Source organism: Microcebus murinus, chromosome 2 (assembly GCF_040939455.1).
Source record: "Microcebus murinus isolate Inina chromosome 2, M.murinus_Inina_mat1.0, whole genome shotgun sequence".
Lineage (NCBI taxonomy): Eukaryota > Metazoa > Chordata > Mammalia > Primates > Cheirogaleidae > Microcebus > Microcebus murinus.
Window position 1 is genome coordinate 24746109 of NC_134105.1, and position 24698 is coordinate 24770806.

The 24698-nt window shown below is 56.1% G+C and overlaps 2 protein-coding genes and 1 long non-coding RNA gene across 4 annotated transcripts; 2 read left to right on the forward strand and 1 right to left on the reverse strand.

Annotated features, from left to right (window-relative positions):
* Window positions 1-4003: 4003 nt before the first annotated feature.
* Window positions 4004-9800, reverse strand: LOC142863278 (uncharacterized). The gene is made up of 3 exons (XR_012914135.1): window positions 9561-9800; window positions 5679-6145; window positions 4004-4742 (listed from the first exon to the last, which is right to left on the reverse strand). It is a non-coding gene; the product is annotated as an uncharacterized LOC142863278 (long non-coding RNA).
* Window positions 9540-12758, forward strand: GJB5 (gap junction protein beta 5). The gene is made up of 2 exons (XM_012765481.2): window positions 9540-9628; window positions 11626-12758. Exon 2 carries the CDS (start codon window positions 11650-11652, stop codon window positions 12427-12429), a length of 780 nt encoding a protein of 259 aa, XP_012620935.2. The 5' UTR covers window positions 9540-9628; window positions 11626-11649; the 3' UTR covers window positions 12430-12758.
* Window positions 12759-13977: 1219 nt separating this feature from the next.
* Window positions 13978-17985, forward strand: GJB4 (gap junction protein beta 4). 2 transcript variants are annotated; one of them, XM_012765310.3, is made up of 2 exons: window positions 13978-14030; window positions 15189-17985. In XM_012765310.3, exon 2 carries the CDS (start codon window positions 15495-15497, stop codon window positions 16293-16295), a length of 801 nt encoding a protein of 266 aa, XP_012620764.1. In that variant the 5' UTR covers window positions 13978-14030; window positions 15189-15494; the 3' UTR covers window positions 16296-17985. The 2 variants fall into 2 exon arrangements, with proteins under 2 accessions (XP_012620764.1, XP_012620765.1); XM_012765311.3 differs by lacking the exon at window positions 13978-14030 and adding an exon at window positions 14065-14230.
* The last annotated feature ends 6713 nt before the right edge of the window (window positions 17986-24698 follow it).

Genomic DNA, 24698 nt, shown 5'->3' on the forward strand with positions numbered 1-24698 from the left:
TTCCCAGTGCGCGCTACATAACAGTGCCGGTAAACAGCAACTTCCTTCCCTGCCCTTCCTATTGATTGTCTCAAAAGGGGGGGAAAGTCTCCCCAAGCCATTCTTCCACTTTCATCATCGTCATCATCACGTGGCCTTCACTGGCCAGCAGCCGCCAGGCCCTGTCCACCCACGGCGCCGCGCCCTCCCTGGCATCCCCCCCCCCGCAGCTCACCAGGCAGAATGGGGCTCTCTGCTTGGGTCTGAGACCTCACAGTTGACAAAGCCCTTGCTACGTCTGAACATGTCCCCGAAAATTCATGTGTTATAAACTTAATCCCAAGTGCAACAATATTGGGAGGTGGGGCCTAATTTGGAGGTGGCGAGGCCATGAGGGCTCCACCCTCCCAAAGGGGTCCATGCCGTTACAAAGGGGCTCAAGGGAGGGTGTTCATCCCTTTTTGCCCTTCCGCCTTCTGCCACATGAGGACACAGCGCTCCTCCTCTCCGACGACGAGGTGTTCAAGGCACCATCTTGGAAACAGATGCCGACTCCTTGGTCTTGGACTTCCCAGTCTCCACGACGGCAAGAAAATAAATTTCTGTGCTGCATAAATTACCCGGTCTGTGGTATCCTGTTGTAGCAGCACAAATCGGACTGAGACAGCCCTCCCCCTTTCATTTCCTCATAGGCAGCAACCCCACGAGCTGGTGATTATCAACCCCAGCACGCGAATGAGGGGAGCAGGGTCCAGAGGGTGTCGGTTAACAAATACTTACTAAACACCTACTGCGCGCTAGGCACTGCTCAATGGCAAACCCAAGGTCACACGGAGTATTTTGGTTGCAAGTAACAGATCCCTAAATTAAACAGGCTAAGACAAAGGGGTGATACGGTAGCTGTGTGCATGCAGGAAGGAAAGCAATATCGCTGGGCTCCAAAGATAAAAGCAGCCAGGGACTCCAGTGCTTTCTGAGCACTCACTTGCTCGCCTCTCATTCCTGCTTCCCTTTCTGTACTGGGACCATTGCCTCCTCCAGCACAGTGGCATTTCCAAGCAGCAGGCTGCCAGCAAGGCCTCAGCCTCCCTTCTCGCTCTCTGTCATCGGATGGACACTCTCCCTGCCCCGTGTTCAAAAGTCCCAGGGAAGGACCCTTCATAGAGCAGCGTGGGTTAAGTTGTCACATTGGCCCAATCAACTGAGCAGCGTAAGTAGGACTGATTAGCCCAATCTGGGGCCAGTCCCACCCTGGACCAATCAGCAGTTCTCAAGAGAGCCCGTTCTGTGAAAAGATGCGGCTCGTTAGAGCGAGGATGGGAGAATTCCCCCAGGAGATGAGGCTGCTGCTCTGCTCAAACAGGAGATGTCTTAGTTTGGGTTCTCCCCAAAGCCAAGCCTGAGACAAGGATTTGCATAGAGGTTGTTTATTTGGGAGGCAATCCCGGGAAATGGCAGCGTGGGAAGGGGCAGTGAGTCAGAGGAGGAAGGCAGCTAATGAAGGGTGTTTGTTAAGCAAGTTACCTCCATAGACATCTGCACTTAATCCTGCTGGGGACCTCTGAGAAACAGCAGAAAATGGCTTCATCGTCAGCTCCATCAAAGGGGGAGGAGGCTGGAGAAAGTATCCTCCAGCCTCCATCAGTCATGGACTGAGGGCTCTTACCAGCAGAGCATCAATTCATGGGCACGTCCAGCCTACCCCCTAGGCACACAGAGAGGGCCCAGGAGCCCAAAAGCCCCAGGCAGAGCGGCAGGTGCTAGCCACTGGACGCTGGGCCTGCCTGGTGCAAATTACCATGTTTACATAAATCCTCTCGACCACTGGGATGGGGCATGCCAAAAGGACTCAGGGTAGCACCTGCTACGTGCCCCAACTTTTAGAACCCAGGTCTGTGTGGTTGTTTCCAGCAGACCATGTAGTCTAGTCCCCACCTAGACCACGACCAAGCAGAGCATCTGAGCATCTAGGCCAGGGCCCAACAAGAAGGTCCTCGGCCCTGGAACTCCTGGCCAGCAGGGGCGGGGAGGGGAGGATGATTGGGCCCATCGATTCAGTCTTAGTGTGGGCCTGGCTGGAGGGATGAAGACGCATGGAAGCATCAAGCCCCAGTCCCAGGAGTGGTGGGTCTCACTGCTGCCGTGGCCTAGCCCACACAGACCCTCAGAAATAGTATGGACAGACCACGGGGCTCATCCCAGTCCCAGCCCTTCGGGCTGAGCTTGGCTACACAGGCAGAGCCAGTGGGGTAGTGTTGGAGGCCCAGGAAGAGAGGCAGATCATAGAGGAAGAGCACGACCATTAGTCCCCACCTGGGGCCCCAGGGGAAAAAGAGTGTCCACTCTACAGATCAGAGAGAACAGCCACAGAGCTGGTAAGAAAACGAATGCACGTGGGGGTTGGGGGGCGTGCAACTTCAAATCACCATGCTTTACATAGGCCCTGTCAATCACCCCTCACAACAGCCCCCACCTCTCCCACATTCCAAAGAAAGGAAACTAAGGCCCAAAGAGGAAAATTATTTGATGCAGACCACAGAGCTAGGGAGTAGAAATGGGGTTTGAGCGTGGTCGGTGTGGGTTCTGCCCGTCACACAGTTCTCCCACCCTTTCCAGCCCTGCCTCTTCTCTGTCATGCCCACCCCCCACGCTTCCCACCCTCACTTCCTTCATGGGCTCCCGCATTCCCCACTCCCACTGCTCTGTAAGAAGACAGTCCTGAAGCTTCCATTAAAACCTTCCAGGCAGAGGAACTCACAACTTTTCCCGTTTCCACAAGAAAGCAAAGCATTGCCTGCACAGGTTGAAAATCTGACCTCTGCACAGGAGCGGGACATGCTGCTAAGCCCAGCCCAAGGCTCCTGGTCGAAGCAGATCATCTGCAGGGGAAGCTCTCCCAGGAGCTGGACCCTGCTCTTTCCCCAGGACCTGTGGGACTGGGCTCCCCACTCCCCTCTAGGATGTGAGCGACTTGAGAGCAGGAATCGCACCTGCTGCGTCTCCGTGTCCTCCAGTGGCACTGGAGGACTGGACTGCTCAGGCCCTGGCGGCCGCTTACCTCTCCTCCCACTTCCCCTTAGCAGAGCTGAGACAGTCTCCTCCACAGACCATCATCACCAAACAATCAGGAAAGAAAACAGAAAGCAGCATAAACTCAGTCTCACTCCCAGAGACTGGTCCTGGCTGAGAATGACAAGAGCTTGCATTTGTTGGGTGTTTATTGTATGCCAGGCATACATGTTTTATATGTTTTTATTCATCAAATACTCTCACTAATGCTATGGGGTGGGAACTTCAGTGGCCCTCCCTCCTCATGTTCCAGATAAAAAAAAAACTGAGGCCCAGAGAGGGTAAGAAATTTGCCTAGGGATGCACAGCCAGCATGCAGGAGAATTGGGATTGGAATTCGGGCAGGTGGGCTCCAGAGCCCGTGTGCCTAACACAGTGATGCTTCAATACCCGAGGACTTATGCCCAGGGATTGGGCAACTCTCCTGGCTGTTGATGAACAGAATCACTCATTCATGATCAAATATTCCTTAAGCACCTACTATGTGCCAGGTGCAGTGCTTGATGGTGAATAGAGCAGTAATCATGATTTTCGTGGTTCAACCTCTGGGTCTGGGCCTCTTGAAGACTACAGACTAAGGGGGAGAGGGGACATTAAACACACAAGCACACCAGTACCTCTGTAAGTGCAACTGTGATAGACTTACAAAGGAGAAACACGGTGCCAAGAGAATATACAACAAAAAAACAGACCTAGTCCTGGGAGACTGGGAAAGCTTTTCAGAGAGTGTGACATCTAACTTGAGGTCTGGAGCTTGAGTCGATGCTAGCTCAGAGAGAATGAGGAAAGAACATTAAGGCACAGGCAAAGGCCCTGAGGTAGGAAAGAGATTCTTAAGTTGGAGAAAGTGAAAGAAGGCCAAGGCGGCTCCAAAGGAAGAGGCTGAGAGCAAAGAGGGTGGCAGAGGCCAGGTCATGCAGGACTGCACAGGCCATTTTAGCACTATGCAATTTTATTTCAGGGGCAATGGGAGCCCCTGAAAGGCCTTGAACAGATTTTTAAAATACAATTTGTATTTTCTAGAGCTGCTCTGCCGTGTGGCAGGGAACTGATTGCAGAGGGCAAAGCCAAAGCACGTGCAGCATCTGGCCTAGCGTCTGCCGCACACGAGCTGCTCTATAAAGAGGCCGGCATCGTTACTGCTACTCCGTTTTCCAGTGCATCTGCCTCTCCTGGGTGGAGCAAATGGGCACCTGGCCCCGCAGGCCAGCCCACCTTTCCTCCCTAGAACTGAGAGTTGACTTTCCTTTAGAAACAGTGACTTTGACGGTTGGCTGGTGGGTGTCAGGCTGGAGTATCTGTACTTGCTGTGCCCGCTGCATTCGAAGGCAGCCCCAGGGCATGGCTGGTGCCCAGAAGCGAGTCCAACTCCCGCCCACCCTGAGCCCAGTGACAGGGAGCACGGGCGGGAGGCAGCAGGGCGGACCCAGAGAGGAGGCTAGCTCTGCCCCCTGGGGCCGGGCCAAGAGAGGAGGTCAATCTGGCGTAGAAGAAGGTGTTGAAGATGGTGACTGGCATCAGGAAAGCCTGGGCTGAGACTGGGGCACATGCAGAGCCAAGAGGAGGCCAGAGAACCAGGACCGAGCAGAGCGGGGACGGGGAAGCCGGCGGAAATAGAGCCAGGTCCCCGTGCAGGTCGCATGGTCCCCCAGCGGCTCCTCCTCTCCTCCTCCTCCTCCTCTGCTCCTGTGTCCCTGCAGGAAGTAACACTTCTTCAGCCCTGTCCCTCCACCCACCGCCCTGTCTTTCTCCTCCCCCGCACCCCACACCCCTGCTCGGTCCCCACCCCTCTACTGCAATTGCTGAAAGTCACCAGGCCCTCCCGCTGGCCTCTCTGCAGGTGGGCTCCCTGGATCCCTCTTTCGGGGTGTTCTCCCCTCCTAGGCCTGCCCTGATTTCTCTGTTTCGCTCTGACCATTCTTTCTCCTCCCCCCAGGGATTCTCTGCCTGCTTCCTAAATGCCAGCATGCCCAGAGCTCCCCCTGCACCCTCTCCTCCCCTCAGAGCGGCAGATCCACTCCTGCGGCTCCCGTCGCTGCTGCCACCTGCAGGCCGTGGGCAGCCCCCGTGGCTCCAGTCAGCACCAGCGACTCACTGGCTCCGCCATCTGTGCTGTGCATCACCTGCCCCGCTCACGCCCCCGCCATGGTGTGAATGTGCCCCTCGGAGTTCACATGGGAAACAATCCCCAACGCGACGCTGTGGGAGAAGCGGGACTTTGAGAACCGACCAGGTTAGGGGGGTTGACGTTGTTATACAGGGAGTGGGTTCGTTATCTTGAGAGTGGGTTTGTCGTGAAAGCGAATTCAGCCCCTCACTCTCGCACCCTCTCACCTATGTGGTGCCCTCCACCAGGTGCCAGCCCCTGGACCTTGGACTTCCCAGCCAGAGAACTGCAAGAAGTAAACCTCCGTTCTGCATAAATTACCCAGTCTCAAGCATGGTGTCAGAGCAGCACAAAACAGACCAAGACATCCACCCCCACCCAATCAGCCTGTTTTTCCTTCTCTCGTCCTTATTTCTATCAGTGGCCCGACCACCCGCCGAACCACCGAAACCAGCGACCCAGGACCCACCCGACCTCACCCCCTGCATCTAGTCGGTCCCCCAACACTGCCAGTCGTATTTACCGACTATTTCCCAAATCTGACCCTCTTGTTCGTCTCCTGCCCAAATGGTTGCGGTAACTTCTTCACTGGTCTCACGAGCCCCTCCGGTCTGGCCTCTTCCCGCACACAGGGCAGCCTTCCAAACGTACAAGTGATCTTCGCGAGTCACAGGTTTCATATCGTGAATTTTTCTACTCATAAACATGTATTTCCAACCCCAAAGTTAATACTCGAGACACTTTCGTGGCCATTCACAACTCGCACAGAGTGGAGAAAACTTGAGTCGCCTGATGCCCGAGTTCTTAGCCAAGGTCAAGCAAGGTGACGCTCTGCCTTCAGCTCTTGTGCTGTAAACATGTGTCCCGTTGGAGGTCTCTTTAGTGCCACGGTTTTCTCGGGTTTTTGGTGATTTTGCTATTTAACATAGCCCCCAGCCACAGTGCTGAAGTACTGTCTAGTGTCCCCAGCACGAGAAGGCTGTGCTGCGCCTTACAGAGAAAATACGCATGTTAGACAAGCTTCAATCAGGCATGAGTTTTAGTGATGTTGGTCATGAGTTTGATATTAATGAATTAATATTAAATATTAATGAATCCATATTAAATAAGGAGCCTTTAACAGAAACACACATAAAACGAGTATTGATAAAAATGCCGCAAACAGAAGCCCACAGGAACCTAACCTCGTATGTCCCCTAGGAGCAATGGCTCAATATTCAGTGTTCTTGGTGACTCACAGAACATAAGCACCTTGAATAACGAGAATCAAGAGTACCGATCTGACCTTGCTTCTTCCTTGTTTAGAACTCTCCCGTACCTCCCTCTGCACACAAGATCAATTCAAACTCCTTAGCATGGCATTCCAGGTCCCGCATGGTCTGGGAGGTCTCTTTACCGGCCTACCAGCCACCTTGCCCTGTGCTGCCCGCACCACTGCCCAGCCCATTCTCTGACTCTCTTTCATCATCCTTCACAGAGGTCCTCTGTACACTCTGTGCCCACTACTCTCCTCTTTCTCTCCTCTTGGTGAACTCCTATGCATCCTTCAAGACCCTGCCTAAATAGCACCCTCTCTGGGTCTGCCTTTCTCTGTTATATGTCTCTTAAAGCACTTCTCACAATGTTACAACTGATCTATTTACGTGTCTCCTCTCTCCTGTAATTGACAATAGTTTTTTGGGAAGAGTGTGCAGGAGTCTAGACGTGTGTAACTCTATTTGCAGGGCACATGCGTTTCACACATCACTCATTCAATAAACGTAAATTGAGGCCTAACTTGACACCAGGCACCGTTCTGGGCACCAGAAGAACAGCAGTGAGCAAACCAAAGCCACTGCCGTGCGTGTGCAACACTGTGCCCATAAGTGTGGCCTGTGTGTAAGAGTGTGTACACCTGAGACTACACTGCGCTTGCTTGGGGACCTGTGGCGTTTGGGGCTCCTGGACGCTATATTGAATTCCGGCCCCTGTGACCTGTTGACACAGGGCGTCTTGGAAGTTAATTAGGCCAACAGACTGTGTCTGTGCACTAACGAGAAACCCTCCCCAGGCGCCCCCGCCCACCTCTCTGCCTCTCCTGCAGTCCCTGCCTGGCTCAGGTTTGGCCTTTGTGACCCAAAGACAACATCCATCCAAATGAGATTTTCTCTAGTGAGTACGTCTGTCTCTCCCTCCCTTCTCCTCTGCCTGACACACACTCAGAAAGAAAAGGCATAAGAAAAAAAGGGAAGAAGTGACACTTTTTTTGAGTACCCACCATGCGCCAGGCCTGTGCTGCATGGTTGTGCGTGCGTCAGAGGCAGCTGTAGAGAGGGCGCCCTTCATGCCAGGCTCCGTCCTGAGCACTCTACCCCTGAGGCTGGGTGAGTTCATGTGTCAACCTTATAAGGTGGGTGTTGTTATTTTCCCACTTTTACAGATAAGAAGGTGAGGCATCCCACAGTGAGGAAGGAGCAGAGCTGGGGCTCAGCCCACACAGGCTGTGCATTCAGTCCCTGCACTGCACGGCCCCGTCTTCCATGACACCCCAAACAGGTGTGGGACGTCTCATTGTTCAGAGAAGAAAACAGGTAAATTATGCAGATCAAAAACTAGCAGGGCTGAGAATCCAGGGTGTGAGATTCCAAATGCAGGGGTGTGGGACCCAGATGCAGGGGTGTAGGGCCCAGATGCAGGGGTGTAGGCTCCATATACAGGGGTGTGGGGCCCAGATGCAGGGGTGTAGGGCCCAGATGCAGAGGTGTGGGGCCCAGATGCAGGGGTGTGAGGCCCAGATGCAGGGGTGTAGGGCCCAGATGCAGGGGTGTGGGGCCCAGATGCAGGGGTGTAGGGCCCAGATGCAGGGGTGTAGGGCCCAGGTGCAGGGATGTGGGGCCCAGATGCAGGAGTGTAGGGCCCAGATGCAGGGGTGTGGGGCCCAGATGCAGGAGTGTGGGGCCCAGATGCAGGGGTGTGGGGCCCAGATGCAGGAGTGTGGGGCCCAGATGCAGGAGTGTGGGGCCCAGATGCAGGGGTGTGGGGCCCAGATGCAGGAGTGTGGGGCCCAGATGCAGGGGTGTGGGGCCCAGATGCAGGGGTGTAGGGCCCAGATGCAGGGGTGTAGGGCCCAGATGCAGGAGTGTGGGGCCCAGATGCAGGAGTGTGGGGCCCAGATGCAGAGGTGTAGGGCCCAGATGCAGAGGTGTAGGGCCCAGATGCAGAGGTGTAGGGCCCAGATGCAGGGGTGTAGGGCCCAGATGCAGGGGTGTGGGGCCCAGATGCAGGAGTGTGGGGCCCAGATGCAGGGGTGTGGGGCCCAGATGCAGGGGTGTAGGGCCCAGATGCAGAGGTGTGGGGCCCAGATGCAGGGGTGTAGGCTACACATGCAGCTGTGTGGGGCCCAGATGCAGGAGTGTGGGGCCCAGATGCAGGAGTGTGGGGCCCAGATGCAGGGGTGTAGGGCCCAGATGCAGAGGTGTAGGGCCCAGATGCAGAGGTGTGGGGCCCAGATGCAGGGGTGTAGGCTACACATGCAGCTGTGTGGGGCCCAGATGCAGGAGTGTGGGGCCCAGATGCAGGAGTGTGGGGCCCAGATGCAGGGGTGTAGGGCCCAGATGCAGGAGTGTGGGGCCCAGATGCAGGGGTGTGGGGCCCAGATGCAGGAGTGTAGGCTACACATCCAGGGGTGTGGGGCCTAGATGCAGGGGTATAGGCTACACATGCAGCTGTGTGGGGCCCAGATGCAGGGGTGTAGGGCCCTGATACAGTGGTGTGGGGCACTGAGGGAGGGATGTGGGGCCCTGAGGGAGGGATGTGGGGCCCTGAGGGAGGGATGTGGGGCCCTGAGGGAGGGGTGTGGGGCCCTGAGGGAGGAGTGTGGGGCCTCAGGTGCAGCTCCTCCAAATAGGATAGATTGGCCTCACAAGGAGGGAGTTGGGATCAGGGTGTCCAGGTGGCAGCAACTGAAGGGGCACAGGCACCCGGGCCAAGGCCAGACTCTGGGAGGCATGGAGTTTCCAAGGTAACAGGAGCCGTGAGAATGGAAGGCCACTGCGGAATAGCCTGAGGGAGGAGGACCTGAGCAGCGTGTGGAAGCCGGAAAGAGCCCGGAGCCCAAAGAATCAGCAGGGGAGAACACCTGAAGAAGACCGAGGGGTAGGACAGCACCCCCCTCCTCCCACCAAGGTCAAGTATAGGAAGATGAACAGGGGGTCAGAGTGGACCTGTGTTCTCCCCTGAGAGGATGCCAGGATTCCAGGCTCAGCGCCCTGGGAGGAATGAACCCCTAAGGCTGAGTCTGGGGAGGCTGGGGCCCAGCCAATGGCAGTGCCGGCCACAGCTCCTCCTCCTCCCAGGCTGGGCCGGCACACCCAGGTAGGCTCTGTCCCAGGAACGGGCTTCCCCAGAACCCCTCCCTGGTACGGACCTGAATTTCAGCTGCTCGCTGAGTCCCACTGCCCGCTGCCAGGAGGGCACTGAGGAGTAGCCACCCAGGTAAGGGCATCTGTGTCCAGATGTGCCCAGCCCCTGGGCATACTCGGCCGGGCAGACGTGTCTGGTGGGGAGTAGGGGGAGATGGCCTAGACCCATCAGCCACCCTGGGTCCTGACGGTGGAGGAATGAGGGGCTCCTCCCTCCCGGCTCTGGGCTCTTCCTGCCCTCCCAGCTGGGCAAAGGTGGGAGCAGGGAACTGAGTGGGAAGGGGACTGAGCACCCACGCCCAGCAGGAGGAGCAGCTCTGCCTGGGCCTGCAAAGCCCCGCCCCGCCCCGCCCCGCCCCAAGCAGGGTGCGCTGGGCGAGAGTCCCTGGGGGCTAAGGGCTGGGGCCTCCCTGGGTGTTCCCTGAGAAGCTGCCAGGAGTTCCACCCACCGCAGAGGACCGAGCAGACAAGCCGATGATTCAGAGCAGGGGCCCCATGTCCAAGTGGTAGGTGGTGTAGAGACAGGGAGGGGGGCAAATGTACCCCCAGTCTCCCTCTCCCAGGATCCACGAGGGGGAGGATGGAGTGGGCACAGACGGGCAGGCAGCTTACCAAAACTTGAGGAAAGGGGCTCAGGCCCAAGACAGGGCAATCCCCAGAAGGTGGGCTCTGGAGCCAGCTGGCCTGGGTTCAAATCCGAGCTCTGCTGCCTATAAGCTATATAACGGTGAACAAATTAACTAACCTCTCTGTGCTCCACTTTCCTCATCTGTAAATTGGGAATAAAAAGTATCCTACTCCTTTCTAAGGTTGCTGTGAAGGAATGCTATATTGATTCGTGCAAAGTGCTGGGAACACACTGGCAGGGCACAAACACCCCATCAATTTGGCTGTTACCACCGTGCTGCTTTTGCACACTGGGGCATGGGACAGCCTGGTGACCCCAGCCTGGACCAGCACTGGGAGGGCATCGTGAACCCGTTAGAGCAAGAGGCTATGCAGACAGGGTCCTGGGTGCACAGCAGGGTGAGACCACAGTGCATGGGTCTTGGCGGAGCCCCCAGGAATCAGGCAGAGAACGTGGGCACCCTCACTCTGCATAGCGGTCACAGTCCTTATATGGGGGTAAATCTGATTCTGTGAGTTCATCCTGCCAAATGCACCAGCAGAACCAACTAGGGCAGCTGTGTTCCCATTCTGCTGTCTTGACAAGGCTGTTCCACAAGTTGCCAAAAGATGTATGGGGGGAAGAGGGGTTCCATGGTCAGAGGAGGTAGGGCAATGCCACATCTTTTGTCCCTCTTTTGGTGTTTCACAAAATGAACATATTAGCATGGTTGAGGGACTTATTTGGGACTTAAAGGGACTTATTTAACTTTGCTGAAGCCAGCGTTTGCCCACTATTCGTGGACACGGAATCCTTTTCTCTCACTAGTCCTGTTGCTAGACTGTGGAAGATGGCTCCATGGAACACTGGTTTGGGAAACGCTGGAATACCAGGCTACTCTGGAAGCCCACTGTCTAAAGAGAGTTGTTGCTCCCCACTTTACCTTTCAGCTGGACTGCCGCTGACCAGATAGGGGTTTGGGGCCAAGGTCCAGCATCCTCTCCATCCCAATCCCCTGATAGCCTTGGGAGGGGCCTGGCTGAGGGGAGAGAGCAGTGCTCAGAAAGGAGAGATGGCCCCTGAGGAGAAAGGCCGAGGTGGGAACAGGGGGAGAAGGCAGAATGTCCCGGCTCCCTGAGTCTTCGCTCTGCAGAACCCCAAGACCAGAGCCTCAGGCCCTAGGAGGAACGCGGGGCTCCCTGGACCCACCTTCCTCCACTTTTATGAGTGAGTTGGGCTCTGGATTTAATTACCTGTGCTCTACTCCCAGCTCTGCACCCAATAGTTGTATAACCTTTTATAACCGCTCTAAGCCTCAGCTTCCTCCACCTGTATAATGGGGACAGTAAAAGGACCTAGTTCCTCTGGTCGTGGCGAGGATTAAACGCGATGACCTATTTCTACAAAATGCTCAGGGCGCGTACGCCATAAACGTGGAGAGTTATTATTATCGTTTCCTGCAGGAGCAGCCGGCGCTTGGGGCCACCATGAACTGGATGATCTTCGAGGGGCTCCTGAGCGGGGTCAACAAATACTCCACAGCCTTTGGGCGCATCTGGCTGTCCCTGGTCTTCATCTTCCGTGTGCTGGTGTACCTGGTGACGGCCGAGCTCGTGTGGAGTGACGACCACAAGGACTTCAACTGCAACACCCGCCAGCCCGGGTGCTCCAACGTCTGCTACGACGAGTTCTTCCCCGTGTCCCACGTGCGCCTCTGGGCCCTGCAGCTCATCCTGGTCACGTGCCCCTCGCTGCTGGTGGTCATGCACGTGGCCTACCGCAAGGCTCGGGAGAAGAGGCACCGAGAGGCCACTGGGGAGGGCGGCGGGCACCTCCACCTGGACCCCGGCAAGAAGCGGGGTGGGCTCTGGTGGACGTACGTCTGCAGCCTGGTGCTCAAGGCCAGCATAGACGCCACCTTCCTCTACGTGTTCCACTTGTTCTACCCCAGATATACCCTCCCTCGTGTGGTCAAGTGCCACGCAGATCCGTGTGGCAATGTAGTGGACTGCTTCATCTCCAAGCCCTCGGAGAAGAACATCTTCACCCTCTTCATGGTGGTCACGGCCGCCATCTGCATCCTGCTCAACCTCGTGGAGCTGGCCTACCTGGTGGGCAAGAGGTGCCTCGAGTGCCTGGCGGCTAGAAGAGCCCAAGCGGCGTGGACAGGGCGCCACCCACACGGCAAGCAGGAAGACCTCCTCTCAGGCGACCTCATCTGTCTGGACTCAGACGCTCACCCTCCTCTCGTACCAGCTCCCCCTTGAGACTACCTAAAGAAAACCATCCTGTGAGGGGAGGCCTGCACTGGGTGAGGCCTGGGTTAGAAGGTTCCAGAATCTCTCACAGGTGCCACCTGGGAGAGGGGGCGCTAAGCCGTGAGGAAAGGGCAGGCAAGAGGCCTGGGACCTGAGTCCTACTCCTCGGCTGCAGCCACCTGCCCCAGCATGTGGCCTCGGACGAGTTACCCCCTGCTCTGCGCCTCGGTTTCCTTGTCTGTAAAACGGAGACACTGAGTGCCACTTCTCAGCGTTGTTGTGAAGAGGAGTTCATGAGAGAACAGGTGTGCAAGCACATCCAGTGTGTGGCCCACCGTCAGGGCTTAATTAAAGCATTCGCTGATTCCAGGTGCCCTTTGGTCGCTTGGCCTTTGTGACTCTTCTCAGTTCGTGTCGATCTCCCTGTCCCTGCAAAGGGCTGTCCTTGATCCAGCCAGATGAGGGGCCACCCTCTCCTCCAGAAAGGGGCCCCCCAGCACTCCTGGGGACCCTGCTACTTGCTCATGCTCAAGTCTAGCCTTTATCCCCCGTTGCCAGTTCAGGCCTGTGGGTCACCTGCAAAGAGAATGGAGCTCAGCCCGTGGGGAGCCGTATATTGCAGAGGGAAGTTCGTGGGCTCTGGAGCCAGATGCCTGCACGCAGACCCAAGTTCCCCCGGGACTCTGGGAAAGTGACTTCAACTCCTCTCCAAAATGGGTTAATAATACCTAGCCTGTGGGGTTATTGTGAGGTCTAATGAGCTCATGGCTGTGGACAGGGCCAGCCAGCTGTGAAAGGACACATACACGTTAGTCATTGGTATTAGGAAGTGCTCGATAAATGCTTTTGGAAAATGAAGCAGAGGGCCCCTCCCTGGCTGCACATTAACCTCTGCTGTCCTAGCCAGGGCGCAGGCCCCAGGCCCCTCTGCAGCACACGCGGGGTCACACTCCAGCTTCCGGGAGGCCTTCCCCAGAACCCCAGAGGCCCGGGCCCCATGCCAGCTGGACATTCCATGCTGCCAACCTGCATTCCTGAGCTCCACTGGGGCAGTGGGTACTCTGGTCTAGAAAAGCCATAGCCATAGCCCCCTATATTGAAGAGCAGCCCAGGCTCTAGTCCCCAGAAAAGTCCCCACCAGGGCAGGATGCATTCCTGAACTGAATCAAGATTGCCCCTTTCCATAGATAACACCTGCTGAGGACTCAGAACCAGGCTTCCAGAGCAAAGGGGAAGAAGGCCTAAGGACTAGGAGGCAGGGGCCATGGGACAACGGAAGGGGACAGGGTCAATCCCACGAGTATGAGGATACCAGGCCCCTGCCCCCCTCTCTGCATCTCACCCACATACCTGCCCACCTGGGAGCCAGGCCCGGCCATGCCCAGCCAGGCTAGAGAGAGGCGTGGGCCAGGCGAGCCGCAGGTGTTTGCTCTGAGTATGTGCCCGGGAAGTCCGCCCTCCCTCCTGCCCACCCAATCACTCTCGCTTGGCTCATTGGTTCAGAAAGCCCCACCCAGCAGGGGAGTGAGGAACAAAAGCTGCCTCCAGGAGGCCCTCAGGCAGATCCGGCAAGCCCAGGGACAGGAGAGCAGCTACTGGACCCAAGAAGGGTGAGGACCAACTAGGGCAGGAGACTGGGCCGGGAAGCCAGGGACCAGGCAGGCCGAGGATACCCAGGGCTCTCGGCTGTGCACCAGACTTCAGGGAGGGGGCCAGAGGGGCAGGGTCCTCGGAGAAACCCCAGGGAAGCTCCACGGAGGGGAAGGAATGCCCTGCCCAACCAAAGAGAGGGCAGAGGACCAGAGAGGAGGTAAGGAAGAGAAGGGATCAGGAGGAAATGGTTTCAAATCCTTTTAACAAACATCCATCATGTGTTCTCTGGGCAAGGCCTGGGGCCGGGCCCTGGGGAGATGGAGACGGATGAGGTGTGGTCTGCCTCCTGGCAGCCAAGAACCTGGCAAACAAGACAGGTGAATAGACCATTTGGGCACAGGTGATGCATCGTGCCATGAAAGACAGAGGAGGGTGCGCAGAAAGTGTCCCGAGGCATGATGTCTGGAGAGGCTGAGAGCTGAGTCAGGGACAGGGGAGGGCAGGGCTTAGGGATGGAACAGGATGGGGACTCCAGGCAGGGGGCTGTGGAGGTTGGAGCGCACAGGATGGGCCTGAACGGAAATAATGGGAGACTTGGGCAGCAGACAGCTACTGAGCAGGTGGGGAAGGGTGTCCTGGGAGAGAAAGTAAATGGTGGGACACAGACCATGCCACATCTGGCCTCTGTCCCTTCCCAGGCCCCTCCCTAAAGCTGGAATGAACGGTTGGAATTCCAGAGGAACCCACTGTGGTCGAGACAGTCAGCCCTCGGGCCCCAGCACCAACCCAGGGGGTGGCGGGGATAACGCCAGGCCACCAGGATGCCAAAGAGCTTCTGTTTAGCTTGGGAGGGAACGTCAGGGCTGGGAACCTTCCTGGAGCGAGAGAGGAGGAATAAGGACGAAGACTGTTCCAGGATCTACCAGGGGGCTGATGTGACTGTGTCCAGCATACATCTGGGCTCACGTTGGCATCCAGTAAAAGTGGGATGAATGTGACAAGTGATAAGGACACACTGCCATCCCATCCTCCCCTGGCACAGCCTCCATGGGAGGGTGGCTCATCCAGTCCAAGCCTTCTTGCTGTGACCCATGGGGCTGAAACGTGGGTAAAAGAGGTGGTCTGGCATGGCCAGTGCAGGCTGAGTACCTTCACATGTGTCTGTTACTTTGTAGAATGAAATAGACCCTGATTTTGGAACCTGAAGACCAAGGTTCAAGACCAGCTCTGCTACTTCCAGCCGTGGGGCTTTGGGCGGGTACCTCCAAGCCTTGGCTTACACCCCGAGAAACGGGGACGATGGCAATCCCTACCCTTCCAACTCACTGGGAGTGAGGACATGACGACACAGTGGTTGTGAAAAGGTTTTGCCAGTTGCACTATCTCTAAGCGCACCCGTCTCCAGGCCCCGAGGCTCCCAAGCCTGAGTGAGGGGTGCCCGGTGCAGACTGTCCATGTGAGGCCCCGAGGACACAGCCAACATGAACTGGGCGTTTCTGCAGGGCCTCCTGAGCGGCGTGAACAAGTACTCCACGGCACTGAGCCGCATCTGGCTGTCCGTGGTCTTCATCTTCCGAGTGCTGGTGTACGTGGTGGCGGCCGAGGAGGTGTGGGACGACGAGCAGAAGGACTTCATCTGCAACACCAAGCAGCCCGGCTGCCCCAACGTCTGCTACGACGAGTTCTTCCCCGTGTCCCACGTGCGCCTCTGGGCCCTGCAGCTCATCCTGGTCACATGCCCCTCGCTGCTCGTGGTCATGCACGTGGCCTACCGCGAGGAGCGCGAGCGGAAGCACCGCCTGAAACACGGGCCCAACGCCCCGTCCCTGTACGACAACCCAAGCAAGAAGCGGGGCGGGCTCTGGTGGACCTACCTGCTGAGTCTCATCTTCAAGGCCGCCGTCGACTCCTGCTTCCTCTACATCTTCCACCGCCTCTACCGGGACTACGACATGCCCCGCGTGGTGGCCTGCTCTGTGGCGCCTTGCCCTCACACTGTGGACTGTTACATCTCCCGCCCCACGGAGAAGAAGGTCTTCACCTACTTCATGGTGACAACAGCCGCCATCTGCATCCTGCTCAACCTCAGTGAGGTCTTCTACCTGGTGGGCAAGAGGTGCATGGAGATCCTCGGCCCCAGGCGCCGGCGGTCTCGGCTCCGGGTTCGTCTACCCGACACGTGCCCACCATATGTCCTCTCCGAGGGAGGGCATCCCGAGGACAAGAACTCTGTCCTGTTGAAGGTGGGGTCAGCCCCGATGGATGCAGGTGGGTATCCATGACCTGCGAGGTTGGCAGGTGGGATCTCCAGGCTGCCCCCATGTGTTCCTGAGGCCACCCAAGGAAACAGACAAGGGCAGTGGTGTCTTTTCTGTAGCAGGGCAGGTGAGGAGTGTGGCCGTGGGGCTCAGGAAGCTCACTCGGGGCCAGCGTCGGGGGCAGCTTGGTCCCTGAGTCCTGAGCCTGGGGGGAGGGAGGCCGATGGCTAGTGGGGGGTTGTACATGGCAATAGGGTACATCAAAACCCTTAATAAATGTGCTTTTCCCCGTACTTTGCAGACCAGGTAGGGAGTGGTGGGTGGGAAGGCCAGGGGACCAGATGGATGTTGGAAAGAAGGCCAAGACCACTCAATGGACACCCGAGTGCTGGACCCTCGGACGCAGGCTCACCCATCACGCCCACCACACACGCAAGTGGTGGGAAGTGCCCCAAGGCAGAGGCCGCTCTGGGGGCATCTGGGTTCTGTAGCCAGCTGGCTGAGGCAGGAAGAGGGGACCGCAGGGGACCGTGTACCCAGCAGGAGTTGGTTCTACCTGCATGTCTATCAGGCCTCTGCCTCCCCCACCAGACTCCCAGCCCTGCCCAGCACAGGTCCCGGCTCAGCGAGCCCCTCTGACTGCAGGATGGGACAGTGCTGAGAGCAGGTCAGGGGTGGGGTCTGTCAGGGTGTCCAGGAGGCATGTCCCCACAGGCCAGGGCCCACTGAGAGCATCTGAGCTAAAAGGTCCTGCAGGGATCCTCAAGGCTGTGGAATTTCCTGATGTTTTCACGGATACACATTCCCTGAGCAGCCTCATCCTTCCCGGCCTGCCACCATTCAGACCTCGACCACTCCCCACGCTCCCTTCAGCCTGGACCTGCCTCTGCGTGCCACCAACTGCCCTCCAGACATCTCACCCTTGGCAGCTCCAAAATGACCTCTTCGACTCCCCCTGAACCCTCCTCCCAGCTGCCCCACCTCCTGCAGGGCACTGCCATCCCTCCGGCTGTCCAAGCCAGGCGCTGGCCTGTCGTTCTGGTCCCCCACACCCCACAGCCCCACCAGCACCAAACCCCATGGATTCCAGCCCCTAAAGGCCTCCTGAATCCACCCCTCCTCTCCCTTAAAACTACTCCCATCTGCCCTCCACCACTGGGACACAGTGATTGATCTGCGATTGCATCTCACCAAGTCACTCCTCCTGCTTTAAAAACCTCCCACTACCCCAACTCCTAAGACCCTCAAGCTGGCCTCGCTGACCTCCCAGCTTCACCCCTGCTTCCTCCCTCCTCCTCAGCCACCAGCAATACCAAAGGGCACGTGGTTCACGGAGCAGACACATCACGTTGTGTCATGCCTCATGCCTTTGCTACGCTGTTCCCTCTGCCTGGAATGCTCTTCCTGCCTCCTCTGCTACCCTCCCTCAAGCCTCGAGGACAGGCTTACCCCCCACTCCATGTGCCGGCCTCACTTGTACCTCTGCCATGCTCCCAAAAGTGGAAGGGTCAGTCCCCCCAAGTGTCTCCCTGTCAGTCTGTGAGCCCTTCCTGGGCAGGACCCTGACTCATCCAGGTCGCCAGACACCTTCAATAAATGCTTATTAAATGAGTACGTAGGCTGCGAGCTGCTCGGGGGAAGGAACTGTGTCTTGTTTATCTGAATCCTCCACCACGCCTAGCCCAGAGAGTTCAGTAAAGTGTTTGCTTGCTTGTGTGTTCTGTTTTTGTTGTTGCTGTTTTAACTAAAACCAACCCAAAGGTCTCATTTATAGGACAGCACGCTCGGCACCGGGGCGGGGAGGGGCCCTCCAAGCCCACACAGATCTGCTGAGTCTGTCGGGGCCGTGCCCCCTGCAGTCCGTGGGCAGCCTCCCTGCCCACCCTGATTATGGGCCAAGAGCAGAGTCACCGTCCAGTGTCAGGTCCCTGGGAGCAGAGCCAGGGCCAGGGGTTTGTGTGCAGGTGAAGGCAGGGGCAAAGGAAGTGGGAGGGGAGGGGCTGAGCGGGGCAGGGAGGAGGCTCAGGGAGATGTAGCCTGGATCGAGGGGCGAGGGGGCTTTGGATCATAAATCCCACCGGGTTCCAGTCAGTCATTGGCTTCAGGCTGCCCCAGTGGCAGGAGGACTGGCAGAAAGGGGTGGGGGCCTCGGGCTCAGGAAGCCATGAGCAGCCAATATTCACGGCAGTCAGGGGACATGGCAGGGCACCAATGCCATCTACTGAACACGTGACTCTGGGGACAAGGGTGACTCCCACTCCCAACCAAGACCTGAGCTGTGACCGCCCAAACCAGAACAGTTCAGAGCCAGATGGCCCCACACTGCTCAGTCCAAGCCCAGGGGCCAGCCACAGCCAACTCACACCGAGATTCCTGATCCCTTCTCCAGGGCTGGGCCCAGCACACGGTGAGCTCATTCCAGGACCTGACATCCTCTCCGTGGGTGCTGTTCCCAAAGGTCTCAAGTCCTGAGCCACTGAGAGAGGCAGAGGCTCACCCTCTAGGAGCCACAGCGGCCATCGGCCTGTCTTGTCCCCGGCCCCGCCCACACTCCCCAGCTCCCACACTGCTCTCGCCACCCCTCAGACCCCCCACCTTCCCCTCTGCTCCAACCCTGCCTCCTCTTCTGCCCTCTCTCCTGCCCCATTGCTGCCACCTACTTCCCTTCACTCACTAAAGGCTGAGCGCATGGCCCGGGGTCTCCTCCCCCTGCTGTTCCCCCACCACCCGGGTCAGAGACCACCCGTGCATCACCCTGTCCTCCCCCCACGACCACCCCCTCTGCGACGTTCAGCTACCCACTCGCAGGACCGTTCCCCAGACCCTGTCACCACCCAGAACTGCTCCACCTCTGGAACCTCCCATTCGTAGAAATATTTGTTGTTTATTATCCGCTTTTATGTGAAAGCTCCACACTAGGTGCTGAGGATTTGTCTGGGAAGAATCAGACACGGTCCCTGACCTCACTTACGTCCTAGAGAAGAAGGCAACTCCGGGACTCATGGCACGTGGAGGGGGCAGGATGCTGGGGGACGGGAGGGAGGCACTAACGTCCTGGTACCCAGGAAAGATGCCTGGATGCCCCCTCCAGCTTTTTGCACTGACACATAAAGAAAGAGGAGGATTTTGCCAAGCAAACGCAGTGGGATTCCAGACAGACAGGACAGCAAGGGGAGAGCAAACCTAATGATAAAGGCTGAAGGAAACCCAGGAGGGCTTGGGCCAGGCTGCAGTGCACGAGGCTGGATCATGCAGGGCTTTCTTTATAAGTTCTTGTTAATAGTCTTGGACTTTATCCCTGGAGAGACTCCACACAGAAGTGGCAAGGCCTAATGTGCAGTGTCTCTGGCTACAGTGTGCAGGGGCCAGGGCAGGGCTACCTGTTTGGAATCTGATGCAACAGTCCGAGCAAGCAGCAACAATAGCCTGAACCAGGGTGTGCGCAGTGGGGATGGAAAGAAGTAGCTGGATTTAAGAAATGTTTACAAGATAGAATCAAAAGGATGTGGCACTTTGATTGGGTGTGGGGATCAGAATGACACCCAGGTTTCTGGTTCTGGACGGTGGTGCAAGGAGATGCAGATGACTTCAGCTTCAGATGTGTGGAGTTGGAGATTCAAGTAAGATACCCTGGCTACTACTCCCTCTCGTTCGCAGGCAATCTTGGCCCCTGGCTCGCTGTCTTTCTCTCTGCTACTGTAGGTATCTTCATTCTTGGTGACATCACATCCAACACCATGGCATAGCCTCTCAGTCCCTTGTCTTCCTATTTCCAACAGTCTATTTCTCTGCCCATCCAGCCCACCCACATGCGTGTTCACACCTTGGCCTTGTCTGCACCGAGAGCTGGATCATCTCCTACCTACACAGCTGCCCACCCTGGCTCCCATCCAAGTGGTCCTTCTGCCCCTGTATTGACCCCCACTCTTTTCCCTGCCCCCTTCACATCCTCCTTTCCCTGCCTGGACTCCACCGGCCCCCAGATAATCACTGACTCTTAGATGCCTCCACCCCATTGTCTTGTCAGGCCTCTCCAGCGCACACCTGGCAAGACTCTATGTCCGGTTAAACCCAACTCTCTGTGTGGCACCTGTTCCCAAGCACCTGGAGAATGATATTAATCCAACTGGGCTGACTGGTCTCAAGTTAACCTTCTAAACACAAAGTGCAAGTGGGAACTCAGCACCTCTAAGAAAGTCTACATTTTCCTAAAACTTTATTCTCCAAGATAACCCTATCATACCTTCCCCTCTTTCCTCAAGCCTCCAGCCCCCGTTCCCCTAATCCTCCATTTCAGCTCAGAGCCAGGCATCGTGTGTCGCTGGGGAGTAGGAGTGAAGGCGAGCTCATGTCCCCATCCTCCAGGCTGCCCGGCACGAATGCCCATTGCTCTGCCTGCTCCCCCGTCACACTGGCGAAGCATCCCTGCTCCTGGGACACCCTTCACTTGGACACTGGACCCTTCCCCTCTCACCCCCTCCGGACAGTGACCCACAGTTGGTGCCGCTCCACCCTGCCTCACGAGTCCCCTCTGCAAATATGCCATCATATTGTCATCTCTCTCCTTTCACAGTGCTCTCTTGAGATCCCATCCTTCTCCAGCTAAAAGCTTGTCTATACATGCTGTCTCCGCGTCCTCAGCACTTCAACTCCAGTCAGGACTGCTCTTGCCAAGGTGCCCAGTGGCCTCCAAGTCCAATGGCCAGTTCTACTCCCTCAGCCACATCTGGCCACTGAGAGCTCACTCCCTCAGCACTGTCTTCCCTCGACTTCCAGAAATTTGCCTTTCCCACTCTCCTCCCACCTCCTTGATGGTCTTTCTTGACCTCTATGGATGCCCCTTCTTCCTCTTCCCAACCCCTAAATGCAAGATGCCCCGGGGCCCAGTTCTCTCCTCTTCCCTCCTCTGTATCCGTTCTCCCCCAGTGCTCTATCCTGTACCATCCACGAACCATCTAGAAGCTGATGACTCCCACGCTGGTGTGTCAGGACCTAACCACTCCCATGAGCGTCAGGCTCACGTATCCAACTTCCTGTTGTCATCACAAATAGAACTCCTGAACTCCCTCACTGAGAACAGATTTACGTCCTCTCCCAGGTGTCCCCACCTCTTTATGGGGAAGATGACATCCCCACCCACACAGCTGCTCAATTCAAAAGCCTACAGTCTCCTTCCTCATAAGCACATCCACACCATTAGCAAGTCATGGCGGCCATAATTCCAAAATACTATATTCAAAATCCAGTTATTGAAATGCTTCAATCCCAGGCCAAGCCACCTCATTCCAACACCTGACATCTTCGGCAGTGAGTCCCCCTGCCTCCCTGAAATTCTTCTTCCACACAGCAGCCAGCAAGACCTTTCTAGCAAGTGGCTTTCCATTGTGGCCAAAAAAATTAAAATAATCCAAACTCTCTACCATGGCCTGTAAGGCCCTCCAGGGTTAGGCCTTGGCTACCTCCCCAAAGCCACCTCCCTCGGCTTCCCCTCTCACCACGCTCCACCCACCTTGGCCTTCTCCCAGCCCAGGGTCCCTGCACCTGCTTCTGCTGATGGGGCTCTCCCCCACCCCCACCCCCGCTTGACCCACTGTCTCCTCGGCCTCCACACCCCAACTCAGACACCCCTCCTTCCAGGACGCCTTTTCTGAGCCTCCATCCCCGGAAGACGTACACACCACACACGACCTCATTTTATCTTCTCTGTAGCATTTACTAACACATGACATTTTCTTACTGTCCCACTGGGATGAGCTCCTTGAGAACAGGGACTCTGCCGTGTTCCCCTCCTCACCCCCAGCACCTAGAACACTGCTCGACACATCATAGGCGCTCAATAAAAACGGCCAACTGAGTGATGACCAGCACTTGGGGGGAGACGGCTACCGGGTCTTTGATGGACTAGTCAGGAGATATTGATCTGGGAGTTGGTGTCATGAACTCCTGAGCAAAGAACAAGATTTTGCTCCAAAATTACCCCTCAGGTGGGAAGGGTTTGTCTTATAGGTAAGTCCTTCCCAGTCTCCCGCACTCAGGGCCATGCTCTCCATTATTGCATTTTGAACAACAAAACGCTCTTTGGGGGAAACTCATTAGCCTGAAATAACCTCAATCAATGAAGTTTTGGATATTCATGGAGGCTGCTTGGCAGAATAGGAAAAAAAAAAAAGGAGGCAAAGACATTTCACGTAAATTTAGTCATTATTCCTGGGGTATGACCTTACAATTGCAAGTATTATCTTCGTAATCAAGCCCTTTTATAAAAAAATCACTTTAAAAATAATAAAGGAAGTGGTTATATCATGGAGATGACAAATACATGCCTCCTGGATGATTTTTTAAAATCGATACAACCTAATACTATGCAGCCAGGCTTTTGTGGCAAAGAATAAAATTTCCAGCGTCATACACAGATTTGAAAAGCACTATGTCACAAGTAGCTTGGGTAGAAATAAAATGTTTATGTTTTGTAAAATATTACTAGCAAACAAAGCTCTATGGATATGTACTCAGATGTTAGAGAAAATGTTGAGTTTAAATAAAATTCCTTTATCAAATATAAGAGGAGAAAAAAATAATACTTCTTAATACATTGTTTTATACAATATGTGATGTTTAAAATGTATAGTAAATTAAGTTAATAAAGTACACTATTATTTCAACCACACTCAAAGTTTATGTAATTCAAGTTATCCCATGATGTTTTGGAGGGTCTCCTCATTGGGAATATGGAAGGTTGCTTTTTATTTGGAGGCGTGTCTGGGCCTCCATGGTAGCTGGGAATTTCAGCCTGAGCAGTGGAGCAGACAGCGCAGGGACTGGGGGCGAGATGCCCTAGGATAGAGGCTTCACATGCAAATACCACGGGGAAAGCCAGCTAAGGGTAAGCAGGTGTCATAGAAGTCAAGGGAGTATGATGGCACAGAAGAGGAAGATGATGTCACAGAAGCCAAGAGAAGAGTGTTTCTAGAAAGAGAGATTGATTATCAGGGCCAAACATGGACGTGGCCCAAGTCAAATAAGGATGGGAAAGTGTCTGTTTGATTAACAACAAGATGGTCATGGGTACCCGTGCAGGAGTGTCGTTTGTATAGAATGAGATGCAGACACCAGGTCCCAGGGAGGGGAGGGGACAGCCAGGACCAAGCAAAAGGAGATAGGCATGGACACCTGGCCAGGAAATGTGCCCACAAAAAGATAGGAAATGAAAGGGGACTCATTGCAAGACAATAGGGAGCAAGAGATTTATTTTTTATCATGGAGAGCAGTGAGCATGTCTAAGTAATGGCGGAGCGCACCCTGGAGAGGAGGGACAGCCAGAAGGAGTGGGATCCGGAGCCCAGCAGGAGGCTCAACTTGGGCCGGAGCAGTACAGGCTGGCTGTCGTGGCGGGAGGGAAGGGGGAAGCGGCGAGACAGGTGCAGGCCATCCCACACCTGCCCACGGCCCCCACCCAGCCCTCTCACCTAGCTCCTCCCTCCAACACCTGCCTATGTCCTAAAGGCACCTCCGGACCTGACCCTGTGACATTCTCCCAATCCTACGTCCCCTCCCTTCCGCATCCGGCCTAGACCTGGGCTCCACGGTGTCTCTGCCATCACCCTCCTCCCACGTGGGAGCTGCCTTCCCTACTGGACCCCAGGCTCTCTGAGGGCAGGCACGGCACCTGTGTGGTGGGGCAGTTGTACCCTCAGTGACACCTGGCCTGCTCCAAAAGGGTAACGAACATTTGCTGAGATCAGGCCTGGAATGAACTGCTATCTCGCCAGTACCCCCACTGCCCTCTGCCCTCCCACTTAGCAAGACTCCAGGCCCCATCCATCCAACTGGGTTTTCCACCCCCTGCCCCTGGGCTGGGCTCTGCTGGTGTGACCCACACGACCACACGGGGAGGACACTGCAAATTCACCTTCTCCGGGCTGGCCTAGGGGCTCCGTGCCACCTGACTAATCCTGCTTCGCTCTCTCTGCAGTCCTGCCTGATGGCAGCCTTCTCAATTTCTCCACTCTCCCCAAACGTTCTAGCACATTCTATCTTATTCACATCTTATTTCTTAAAGGAAGTGGAAGCTATCTGAGAAAAATACCACCAAACCTACAGACAACTCACCCACGTCCTCCCTCCCTCCTTTCCCGCTGCACAGAGGGCTGGGCCCCTGCTAAGTCTCTCCTTCCCACGTGCTGGGGATCCCCTTTCTCTCCACCTCCTTGCTTTCTCCTGTATCTCCAACCTCTACCTCTCTCCCGCCCTCTCAACATTTCAGCATGCTCAGCATTTTCCCATCCAAAAAGCCGAATCCTTCCTTGACCGCGTGTCCCCTGCGGCTACCTCCTTATCTCCCTCCTGCCTTACACAACTGTGCCTCATGAGACTGTCTGCGCTTATCTTATCATCTCTCCTTCCTCCCCTCCCACTCTCTCACCCACT

Excerpts from the sequence above, each read along its gene's own strand:
- GJB4 (XM_012765310.3), top strand. The coding sequence starts at position 15,495 with ATGAACTGGGCGTTTCTGCAGGGCCTCCTGAGCGGCGTGAACAAGTAC.
- GJB5 (XM_012765481.2), top strand. The coding sequence starts at position 11,650 with ATGAACTGGATGATCTTCGAGGGGCTCCTGAGCGGGGTCAACAAATAC.